General features: G+C 38.3%; 1 protein-coding gene across 2 annotated transcripts in view; it reads left to right on the plus strand.

The window, feature by feature from the left end:
- Positions 1-12,659, plus strand: part of DOK7 (docking protein 7) — a 70,057-nt gene that overhangs the window by 11,580 nt on the left and 45,818 nt on the right. For both annotated transcript variants that reach the window (XM_075022418.1, XM_075022411.1), the window contains one exon: positions 6,420-6,539. In XM_075022418.1, the coding sequence (XP_074878519.1) occupies positions 6,420-6,539 (120 nt within the window). The remainder of the gene's footprint in view (positions 1-6,419; positions 6,540-12,659) is intronic.

The following is a 12,659-nucleotide window of genomic DNA, read 5'->3' on the forward strand; positions in this document are numbered from 1 at the left end:
AGCAGTAGGCTGAAGTTTTCCCTAGTTTTCCTTTTGCTGCTGATATGGTTGCAGAAGCCCTTCTTGTTGCCTTTCACATCCCTCACCAGACTCAACTTCAGGCAGAGTTAGGCTTTCCTAACCCTATTCCTGTGTGCTTTTACAGTGTGTCTGTATTCCTCCTGTGTCATCTTGGTCACCCTACTTCTACCCTATGTATGCTTTCTTTTTGTGTTTGAATTTTGTATGGAGTCCCATGTTCATCCATGCAGGCTTTCCTGCCACATTTGCTTGACTGGAACTTGCAGGAGGTCATCCTTGAAAATCAGCTAGCTCTCCTGGATCCCAGGACTCACCAAGACTGTATCACATGGGATTCTTCCAAGTAAATTCATGAACAGGCCAAAGTCTGCTCCTGCAGACTGATTCTAGGAAGTGGGAGTGAAGATATTATGGGTCCTTAGGTAAGCAGTTAAAAAACACAAAATGGGAATCTTTTTCCAAGTGTGTTGCCTAACTTGAGAGGACACTCTCAAACACTACTAGAAAAGATGAAGTGGTGGTAGTGTTACTCTTCATGTCTTTTCTGGTTGCCATACTTCTGTGGAGTGGGAAACCTGGGTTCCTGGCCTCCTTCAGCTTGCAGGGCTTCACATCTTTGTTTTCCTCCTGAGGAGTGGTTGGTGCCCACAGAAAAACAGCCCACTACAAGGCCTGGAGGTTGCCTCACTGTGTAACCAGGCATGCAAATACCACTGTGATCAGAAGAGAAAAATGGATTATGTGTCTGTAGCCTTGAGACTTGGAGCACAACTGCAGGGATAGACCCTAGATGCTGGTCACTGTTCCTAAGCTTAAATGTTTAGTTCCCAAACTTAGACCTTAGTTGTATAAGAAAGCCCAGAAATAATGGGGTATATAAATAGTCCTTCATTTATGTTCTTTAGTTAGATTGTGACATTTCTTCTGTAACTTGTTCCAGATTTGATGCAATTGCTGTGCTCCAAGAATTTAAACTGATTTGGGCTTAATGAGTGTTGCTATATCTTATCTCTGCATCGCAGAAAACCTAAGTGGTTCAATCCATAGGCTAGGGTGTCAGGTGCATAAGGAACGTGTAGTACGACATGTGGATGGATGATACAAATGTGAAACTGTAGGTGATGGAGCTTGAAGCATCTGAATTACTCATTACTCATTACTCACCCCTTAAACTTACGCTAATTTCTGGTGCAAAATGATACAGGTGTAAAAAGGAACAAATATGATCCCCTATCTTTCAAGGGGAACTTTTCTGGTTCCAGGAAGATATTCTGCATTTCTTGATATACCATTAATTAAAATGGCCTTTGAAGTTGTGGTGAGGCATACACAAATAAAGAATCTGACTTCTGAATGACTGTCAACTGTTTCTGAAGGTCCAGCACTGTTTTGAACACTGGTTTTGTCATGACTCTCTAATCCTTTAAAAAGAATCAAAGTGTGATTATGCTTAAACTCTGGTCTTGATTTTTGTAGATCCTTTTATATCTATGATCTTTTTGATCTTTTTAAAATTTCCAACCTAAATTTATGTGTGAGTTGAAGTTTTAAATACCACTCTAGTAAATACCTTACTAAAAGGAACTGATGAGCTTGTGGTTAGATTACCTTTCCTCTCCATAAAAAAAACCATGAAGGCCCAAACACAAGCAGAGCTTACTTTTGGATATTTCTCTGGTAGAACTGAGGTCTAGAAGGATGTGAATGTTACAGCTTTCTGTTCCTTGCTTTCTTATAAAATTTTTCATAAATATAAAATACTTAATTAAATTATGTTTTTGAATTAGTTGCGCAGTACAGGTTTTGTTCAACTCTGAAGGCTTTTGTGCTCAATCCAAGTAGAGGGAAACCATCTGAGATAATGCTGAGATTTTGACCATTAAATCTAGGTGCATTTTCAAGACAGTTAATACTAGTTTATTCTTAAATAGGAAAAATCATTTACATTTTAACTTCTCTTGCTCTTAACATCACAATTGTACTGCTAGAGATAAGAAAATTCTTTCTTCTGCTTTTGACAGCTGCAAATAAGTTAATCTCTGGGGCAAAATTTGGCTCCCCCTGCCCCAGCCTCTCTGTACTGAAGCTCAATCACACATGCCATTTGCAAAAAAAAATAGGCATTGGGGCCTAGGACTCAATTGAGAGGTTTACTTACAGGAACAGGCTGGAAAAGAGGAGCCTCTTGCTTTCTGAAGTTGCTAGCTCAATTAGTGTGCACTGATTAAAATGACCAGTTGCCACAAGAATCTTGACTTGGAGGTCAGTGTGAAAAAATTCAAGAAGGGTAATAAAAGGGCATGTTAAGGCTGTGAGAATTCAGGCTCTCCAATGTTCAAGTACTTCAGGATTAGCTTCCAGAGCCCGGTTTGAAGCTGCCTCATGTTTTCTTACAGTGTCTCCTGGAAGAGAGCAGCTTGTAGGACACTTGAAGCCCTTTGAAAGAACAAATGATACTGCTGCTGCTAGTTGCAGGATAAGCAGGAGTATTTCTGTGATCATTTTGATGCAATTAGGTGCTTCTTTCTGTCTGTCTCTTCTGTAAGTGGCTCTTAAAAATCATTCTGAAATAGTGGAAATGGCTATCAGCATATCTGGAAGGGCCAAAGGAGGAGAGGAGGAGCCCTATAACAAATGGGAATTTATTTGAAAATTAGAAGTAGTAGAGGTAGTTGAACTGGGACAGTACCAAGAATTTCTGGAAAGATTCTGGGTTGCATAGATTAAAACTTCTGTTTATGTACAGATACTATTCTGTTGCTGCCTCCTACTTAGGCCTACTACAGAATACATTCTGACCTTTTTAGTAGTCATGCCAATGTCTTAGTTGCCAATAATAGGAGCACCAGATGTTGTTTTCACCAGAGAGAAGAGCAGCCTGAGCCATGCAGCCTGAGATACCTTCTAAAGGGGGTTGCTCAAGGCCAGGATTGAGACATATTGATTGGACAACATGATGATTGCCATGAACTGAACTGCCATGGTTCGTACCTGTCCTGTAGCTAAAAGACTTCAGGCTCTAGCATTGTCTGGCACCTGTTAGGAGTAATAATTCATGGGAAGGGACTGACTCTTCCTCCCTGCTTTCACACATGGTAGAGAGATTTAAGTAATTTTTGGTTATTGTGCGTTTTGAGGGTGTATTTGCCCATGGGTTTGCTTTTTTATGATGAATTAAAATCAAACATTAGCAAGATTTAGTAATACTTGGAAGTTTTATGAAATTGGCAACTTCTCTTTAACGTTTGGGAGACTGTACAATGCTTTACTGCTAACTGCCACAGAGGACTGGCTTAGTGTTTCAGCCTTGTGCAAGTGGTTGCAGGCTGCTTTTCACCAAGTTTCTTATTCTGTGGAGAGAGTGAGTGAGTGAGCGAGCGAGCTCTTCAGTCTAGTAAACAGCTGCATGGTATTACAGTGATGCATACCACATATTCCTTGGCTTCCAAATGCTTGTGCACCAAATCTGTTCCAACACATGACTGAGAAGTGTAATTTCTAGTAGCGAATTTGTCAGCTTTCTCAAGAAAGCAGAAAAGAAATCTAATTGCTGGCTCTTATGTATGCCTTTAAAACATAACTTAGTTAAGCTTATCTGTTCATTCATCTTACCTGATGTCTTTTGCGAGGACCCCCAGACTTCTTCCTTCCCTTGCAATCTAGTTCTTACTAGCAAAAGAAGAAAGAAAACGTTTCCTGTGAGAGTTGATCAGCGATTACAGTGATCATGTAAATAATAGAATCTACAAAGAAATGTTTTACACATATATGTATATTGGATTTGTATCTATGTGCACATGTGCGTACACTGTTTGCATTAGTTATATAAAGGCCATCACGTTTGTTTTGGGATTTACAAGTGTGTGATAGTTCTTTGCAGAAATCATCCTTTCAGTTAGGCAGCCAGCTCGCATGCACACATTTACTTTTTTGTTTCCATTAAAGTCAAAGGCTTGTAGAGCCTCTTAGGAGTTTAAGACTCTTGACAACAGTGATAAAAGAACAAAGTGGTCCAGATGTACTCTTTATGTACAGAAATATTTGAGGAATCTTCTTTCCCTGAATGGCAACATGGGTGTGTATGATTCTGCTGAATTATCAAGCCACATAGTATATCACTGTGCTTGAGATATCAATGTCCTCTGTTGTGTTGTCTCTATATCCTGCTTGCTTATTGTGCATGGGATGGGAATGTCAAGTGCTCAGAGTCCAGCAAAACCTTGTGCTGCCCTTGCTCCCTCAAGAAAGGCATGGCTTCTGACATCGGTGTGATTCATGGGGGAAGAGTCATATCATCTAAGATGAGGCAAACTGATTTCCCTAGACTCCCTCTACTCTATGGGGGGAAGGAGAAGGCAGCTCAAAGGAAGAGCTGAATTTCAAATTATTCCTGAATACATACTTCGCACCCAGTTTTTTCTAATACAGTGTTCTCTGACTCTTTGAAATCTCTTGGGGAGGGGAAATGGGACAAGACTGTGAGTGAGTCACCACCAGAAACTTTCATACCTGTCAGACTGTGTGATTAGTGTTGTAATCTCCTAGATGGTCTTTGATCCTGAAGCCAGGGTGTGTATATGTGCCATGAGGAAACATGGCACAAACATGTTTTTAAAAAACAGTAGTAGAAAACAGTACCACAGAAGTGTGGAGTTAAGTAGGCTTTACTCTGGTTTATGTTTCATAAGCTAGTGTGTGTCCATCTTCTCTGTTGCTTAAACATAGCTTAGTGTTTAATATTTCTCTATCCTGAGTCTCATGTAATATATTTGAGACCTTGTACTCTAGAAATGATTGGCAAGCCAGACCTTAAGTATAAATTTAACTTCTACCGGTGAGTGAATTCTAATTCCAGTTGAATTTATAGCAGTTCACCGAATGAAATAAACTGTACCAGAAACAGGATTTCTGTTTCTTTGGCTGAAGAAGTTTTGATCAGTGAGATCTGAAGAGGAACAAATGTGGTGGAGTGACAAATCAAGTTACAAAGATGCTGCTAACAATGTTGTCTTGAATAGATTTAAGCAGAGCAGGCAGAGACTTAGATGTGATGTAAATTGAGAATGACAAAAGTGCGTGGACCAGAATATGCTTTTCCTAGAGTGATCAGTTGACTGCTTGCTGGCTATATCTAATTTACCAAAATAGTTAATTTAGTTTGCGGTCCACTCCTTATTATCCCCTTTGTTTGAATCCCATAGCCCTTTGTCAAGAGTCAAAAGTGGATCCATTGCTTAAGTGAAACGTGAATATCCTGTTGGATATGACAGGGCATATGTGTGGAAAGTGGTGATGATGCAGGCATTCTGGTCAATACCAGCTCTGCTGCTTTGAGTAAAATTGGCAAAAATACACATCCAACTCAGAATTGGCTAGAGACATGCAGAAGTCAAACTTAAGTCCAGATTAGGGGCCCAAGTCCCTAGGAAAGTAATATGCAAACCCCTACTGCAGGTCTAAGATTTGTGATTGTGGTTCTCTAGTGTGCATGGCTCTGGTGAACTGGTAGCACTTCTTCAAGACCTATATATTAATTTAATCTCCTTTTATGTCTGGTTACTGTATTTTTTTTTCCTGGAATCACTGGTTACCGGGGTGGTCTTTTGCCTGATGTTTTAAGATCATAATTTTTTTTTTTTCCTGATGTGAGTAATATTTGGACTGATAATTCTCAGATAAAATGTTCTATGGAGCACTTCTGGTCTTGTGTGTTGTCCATGTAGCCATATATCATGCAGCTCAGAACTTGTTTGTTTATTTAGTGATTCTCATTCTAATTTTGCTTGAGGCTATTCTTAATGAATGGAAAGCAAAATATCAGAATAGAGCAAAGGGTAAAGATCTGATGACAACCTATGGAGTTGTGTTACGTTCTGTTAATAATAGACACATAGGACTTAGTCTAGGAAAATTTATACTATAATCTAGCATTATAACCGAATCCTAATTCATTGGGATATGAAAAGCTGCTCTTGGTTAAAATTGGGTAGAAGTAGAATTAACTTGGTTCATTTTGATGAAGACACTTTCAGTATCCCTGCCGTGTGCATAGCTAAGATTTGATCTACAAAATTTTAGGGGTAAATAAGAATAAAACACCCAGACAGCTGTTCAGAATATGGCTTGTATTTTGGCATTGCTCTAAGTGCCTGAATCTCAGGGAATTAGCATAAATGATGAGGTAGCTATTGAATTTATGTGTATGTTTGTGATATAGTGGGTGTGTGCTGACCTGAATTTTTTCTTCTTATTTCTCTCTGGAGAACGTCTCTTGTTGATTTCTTTTCGTGGCTTGCACTTAGTACTCCTTTGATTGCTGTATTATAAATAGCTTCAGCTAAATATATTTCTAATGTATCCAGGTGCAAAACTCATATTTATGTTGTGCTTTCTTGCAGGGGCTGGTGTTTTTTTCCTTTCTTGTGCTGAAGGAGAGCAGATCAGCTTTCTTTTCGACTGTATCGTCCGTGGCATCTCCCCGACGAAAGGCCCTTTTGGTTTGCGTCCAGTCCTACCAGGTTAATATAGGAAGTAGAGAGTAACTGAGCAAAGTAGGAACTTGTCATGTCTAGCACTTATTGCTGTGACTGTAAGAACAGCTTGCAGACACTAAGGGTGTAGAAAGTGCAAAGTGGTTTTCATTCCGAAATGTCACAGTACAGATTTATCAGTTGAATGTACCCAGTTTTCCTCTGCTGCTCTGGCTCATTCATATTTCTGGTGATATTGCTAACTTTAGCCTTCTTTTATTTAACAGTACTAAAATGTGGCAATTTGAATTGAAAGGAACCCTAACCTTTAGTTTTAAACTTATACAGTTCAACTTGAATCCATGTCTGCATTACTATTTTGATAGTTTAATGGAAAACTAACTTCTGGGGCATTTTGAGTTCATCCAAAACACTTAGAACTAAGTCTTGCCAAACAGAAAACTTTGTTAGACCTCCTTGCAGCTTGAGTTTCTTTTCTGATGTGCAAAGATTAAGTTCCTTTTCCTATTTTATAGTAAATGCTGCATGCACTGTAATGTTCAGAGACGAAATTAGATGGCATCATAGTAAGCCCTGTTGCCTTTTGACTTTAGCAGATGAAGAAATATAATATTGAGTTGGAATGACTGTGTCAAACAGGGAAAGAGTGTGGAAATGAGATTGCAGAAAAATATCTGTGAATTGTCAGTGGGATATAGTGGGAAGAGGTTGCAAGAATGATGAAGGATGAGGCGGGATTTGTGGGAAATACAGATCAGTTTCTGTTTAAGTGTTAGGCAGATAATAGGTGTTTGACAGGGTTTTATTGCCGTTATAAGATTAAGATAATTGCAGGAAGGAAATGTGATAGAAAAGATTAGATCTGAATGCGAAACTTGTGAAAATAAATTATTAGAAGTTAGTTAAGGTAAATGCAGTAGACACAAGGCTCAGTTTATCTCTTCTTTCCCATAGCTGTAAATAAAGTAAATAAAATAATCAAGCAGAATAGTGGGCAATAAAACCTCATTCTTCTTATAAGATGATCTGTGTTTGCATTCAACTAAGTGGAGTGTTAAAAAAAATCCCAAACAACAAAAAAACAACAACAGAAACCCCCAAAACAGTGCCAATACTTAAAGCTTTTCTATTGAAGGCATATTTTCTGCATATCTAAAACTGTATTACACGTACACAACTCCTAAATCTTTCATTTAACAAAAATTTATGTCCAGAAAAATTAAGCCTACAAGTAACTATTCTGTTGTCTTTTTGAAAAATAATTGTTGGGGTGTTTTTGTTTTGTTTGTTTGTTTGTTTTAAATTTTAATTTTAGATGTCACATTCTTTGAAAAATCTTTTTTTAGAGGCATGTAGAAGTAAATCTACTTTCGCATCCTAGTTATCAACTCTGGCATTTGTGGGTTGTTGTACATAGCCACATAGCACATTCTCTTCCCTCCTTCAAGAGCTTTGACCACTGAAGTGCGTAAAGTGGATGTGGAATATCCTGGGGATCATTTGGTGATTTTTGTAAGGGAAGACCTCTTTTCTGAGGTCCTTTTCATTTGTCTTCTGTGCTTGATGGACTTGCCGCTAAAATGAGGTGAAGATGTACTCAACCACTCAATTTCACCTTGTTTCCCTGGGCAGGGGCAGTGTTCTGTAGGGAACTGTGCTCACATTCTTTGCAGACTCTTCTGCAGTCCTTTTCCAAGCTACTTTGACCCCTCTAACTTACATTTCCCTGTATCTTTACTCTTGTCTCTTCCAGTTTATCGTCACCCCCTATGTACACATCCCTTCATAGAAAATTTTTATTTTTTTATATTCTCCTTCATTTATTATCCCATGCAGAATCTTGCACAGACATGTTTAAGGCATATGCACATGTGCAATACCAGTGATTCATCCATAACCTAATTTTCCTTATCAAGTATGCTGTTACACAGAATATACTGTATTGCTGGAAAAGGTCAAGTCTCTACCAGCTGCGTAAAGTATCTGGCAAGAGTATTGAAATTCGCTCAACCTTTTGAAAGGGTTAGTTATTAAATAGATTAATCATTTGCACACCTCAGGTAACTAGATCTAAACTTCCATTTTGGGGATTCTACCAAGAAACATCTAGTTAATGTTTTTCATATTTACTGCAGTGCAGAATGCTACACAGCCTCAACTGTGCTTTAGATATGCAATGTTCTGCTTTTATGTAATTTAAAAGCTTTAATAGGAAGCTTCTGTCCACAGTTTGCTATTTGAATTTGGCTTCTTGCTGTTGCCAGTACCTTTCCAACTTAAACATGAAATGTGCTTCAATCACTCTTAGGTATTTTCAAGAAAGAAAACACACAAAGGGCACCTGTACAGAGAAAAGAACATAATGTGGTGAAAAAATGTCACATTGACAGTGTCCTTGGACACCAATGTCCACAGCACAAGTATAATCTAAAGATGTTATGCAGTCAACATCTGCTTAGTATGTCTTTGGAAAAAGGGAAATGAATGAAGCCAGTGGCTTCATGTACAAACAGCTCAACCATATGGTTAAACGGAGTGCTGAGATACTGGCATGAAATTATTAGGAAATGGTAGAGACTGGTTTGAAGAGGACTGGAAAATGACCAGTTTCCTTACTTTTCCTTGCCATAGTGATTCTTTAAACAAATGTAAAATGCCCAGTATCCAAAATGAGTTTGTAAACTGCATGTGCAAGGGATATGTGCTCAAGTATAATATTCACATCTTTTCAGGGCTGTAGTTCAAGAAAATATACCTTACTTCCTTAAAACCTTGCTGCTCTTATAACATAGATAAATGATTAGTGTATGTATTTTATTATGTCATCTATAAAATATGTAATGAAAATGCTGTGCAGTGGAGCTCATAAACTTGACTGACCTTTGCAAGGTATCAAAATCTGGTCTAATGTCTTATAGATGACCTGCTTTGAGCAGCAGGTTAGACTAGAGAACTCCTGACATCCCTTTCAACCTGAATTATTCTGTGGCTTTTTGGAAATGTGTATCAAATGAATATGAATATTCTCATGATAAAAATAATTCTATTGTGTGTACATCCAAAATAAAATGGAAAAGAAAAAGAATTTTAGATGTTTTACACTTTACTTCTGCATGGTACTTATTTTGGGAGTCCATTAATTCTGCAAAATTGTACCAAAATACTCCTATTGGTAGCTCCATTAGCAGATTGGAGGTTTTGATTTGTTAGAGGCTGCATGATTAGGTCTCAAATTTAAGACATATGGCATTGAGGGGCAATGCAAAGGTAGTGCAGTGTTTTAAATAAAGGACTCAAATGAGTGACAGGATGTCTTTGGATGGCTTGTTTTGCCCAGCTACTCGTTAGAAGATAATTGCTGTAATTGGCTACTTGCATAGTCCCCCCCTTTTTTTTTCTTGAGAAGGTATTTAGAAAACAGACCAGAGAATTTTATGTTCTTGTCTTGACAGAAGTCTAGGTATTTACATAGTAATTAATCACTGATTGCATGGTTTGTAATCTATACTGAATTTGCATGCATATTATTTGAGAAATGTTTGTTTATCAGGTATGTGTTGAATTCCTTCTTTTCACTAGCAAGATTCATCTTGAATGTCAAACATGAACACAGCAAAGGCCCAATAGCCAATCAGTGATGTCCTTGATCAGTGGGCAGATCAGTACTCTCTAAATCTGGCTAAGGCTATGTGACAGTCTAGCCCTGCAGGCTGGAAAGACCCCAAATGTAATGTTGATAGTCTTGATGGTCTCTTTTAATTTTGGAAGCTTTTTCAGGCTGCTTTGTGACTGACTGGAGAGTGTGCAGTGCTGCTTGCTGAGGATCTATCTGATGCTTTTTCTTTTTGTTGAAGCTTGATACACCTTTGGCCATTGCAAGACAGCTCTGTGGCTGCCTTCTGCAGTATCTGTACCAAGTGGATCCTCCTCAAACTTTTAGGACATCTTTTCATTCCTCCAGACATCTTACAAGGTGTGGAGATGTTAGCATGAAGGTGAGGGTCCAGGCCTGATTTGCAAATATGCCTACAGTTACAAAGGAAGAAAGGAGAGATGTTCAGTGTAATTTATCTAACTTTGTTTAATGAAGTAATTAACCAATGTTGCATTTTAAAGATGCATATAATCAAGCATATCTTAGGTAGCTGCTGACTTAACTTGATACAATACATTTTTTCCTGACAGGTGCTTACTGAACAACCCTGGAGCTTTGAATTACTGTGACACTTTATTCGTATGTTACTAAAGTACTCAAAATCTCCCACGATGAGCAGCTGATGTGGCTTTAATGAATATCCACCAACGTAATATAAAAATAAAATCTCCATCGAGGCATTTTTAGTCTCGCCAAATTTGATGTAATCCTTTCCCTTTGCCCCAAAGCAGCATTTAAGAATTCAGTGATTGCCTCACACAAAAGGCTTTTCTTCATAGCAAGGGATCCGTTTTTTGTTTGGAAAATGATAAAACACTTTCTTAATTGAAGGACCTGAGTGAATCTAACTGCCTAGATTCCATGGGAGTAAATCACGTTATAGGATACATTTGCTAAGAGTTTGGGAAATTAAGGTACTAATTGCTCTTAGAGTTGTTGGAGCTCCTGTAGGATGTTGTGTGGGCAGAGCTGTCTGAACTTCCTTGGACAGCTGTCTCAGTACTGGTCATGCTGCTTCTGTCCTCCTGAGTTAGTAATATGGCAAATTACTATACAGTTATTTAAAGTCTTTGTATTGTGCATGCACAAGGTATAGGATGATGCCAAAAATCCAACTTCACTGTTGAAAAACCCCTTGTTTTTATCATTGTTTTTAGGCCATATTTCTACACTCATATGACAGGAAGTCATAGGTTATGCCCTCCGTAAGGACTGGTCTCTAAAGGTAGCTGCCAGTGACTTCAGTCTTTAGTCTGATTTTGTAGCAAAACATCCCAATTAGTGCTTGGTAGTCTGTAACTAAAAATACTGGTATAAGAATCTGCTGCTTCTGGGGAAGAGTATTGTGTGTGTTTTCCATAGAAGTCTTGCTTATTAGCAGAAAAGATTAAAGGCAAGACAAAGACTTCAGTAAGACTGATGGACAATTATTTTCGATATCTGCCTGAGACTTGAAGTCTATGTATGTTTGGCAGGTTTTGAAACTATTTCTTTAGATATTTCCTAGTACTTGCTGAGGAAGGGTTCTTCTAATCAATCGTCCACAAAACTGGGCAATGAGAGGTCACAGCACATAACTATGAACCCAATTTTATACACACCTTTTATACATAGGCAGTCCTTAAGGGGAAGTTTAACCAAAAAATTACCAGTCCTATTGGACAGCCAGTATGCCTAGAGATTTCATGGTATTGGGTGAAACCTGTTGTGTTCTGTAGCTGTGTAGCTGAAAGGAAATTTGGCTTCCAGAAGCAATTGAACATGTGAAATGCAAACTTTCTGATTTGCTTCAACTTCCCTCCTACCTCCCCATCTTTTATTTTATTATAGGCCATTTTTGCAACATCAGTTGTTTGACCAGTTGGGTTTTTTTTTTTAATTATATCTTTTGCTGTCTGTAAGAGGGATATCAGTTACTAAAAAACTAATAGTTGTGTATGTGCCCTAGTAACATTCTGAAGATCTATATTTATCAAGTAATCATATTCTGAGGAAAGTGGAAGGGTCTTTCCTACTGATGGTTCTTTGCTGTGGGAAGGATTAGTGTCTGTTGCATCTTGGTTTGACTAATTTGCTGATGTGTTATGCCAAGTTTATACTCAAAGTGCTCGTAGAACATCTTTGTTGAACCTTTTTGGACATAAGGCATTTAACTAGATACAGCAGAGTAACTGGAGCAGAGGACATTCAAAAATAGATTCAAGCTTGTAATGCTGTATGCCACTGAGCAGATCCTTGCATAGACCTGTCTGGGTTGCACCATAGGTGCTGGTGGCCAAATCTTGTATTTTCCTTTGGCAGAGGTCCATATGGAAGCATTGGGAGTTTCATTTGAGTAAGCAGTTATGCAGGTTTGAACTAGTACATGCTTAATATGAGTTATATTGCAGGGGAAATAAGAATGGAGTCCTAACAAGATAATCCATACCAAACAGTCCTCTTTTCTATTCTTAAGTTTGGAAGGTGTTAGACAGTGACATCAAACAATGTTT

The sequence above is a fragment of the Buteo buteo genome, chromosome 1 (genome assembly GCF_964188355.1).
Source record: "Buteo buteo chromosome 1, bButBut1.hap1.1, whole genome shotgun sequence".
Lineage (NCBI taxonomy): Eukaryota > Metazoa > Chordata > Aves > Accipitriformes > Accipitridae > Buteo > Buteo buteo.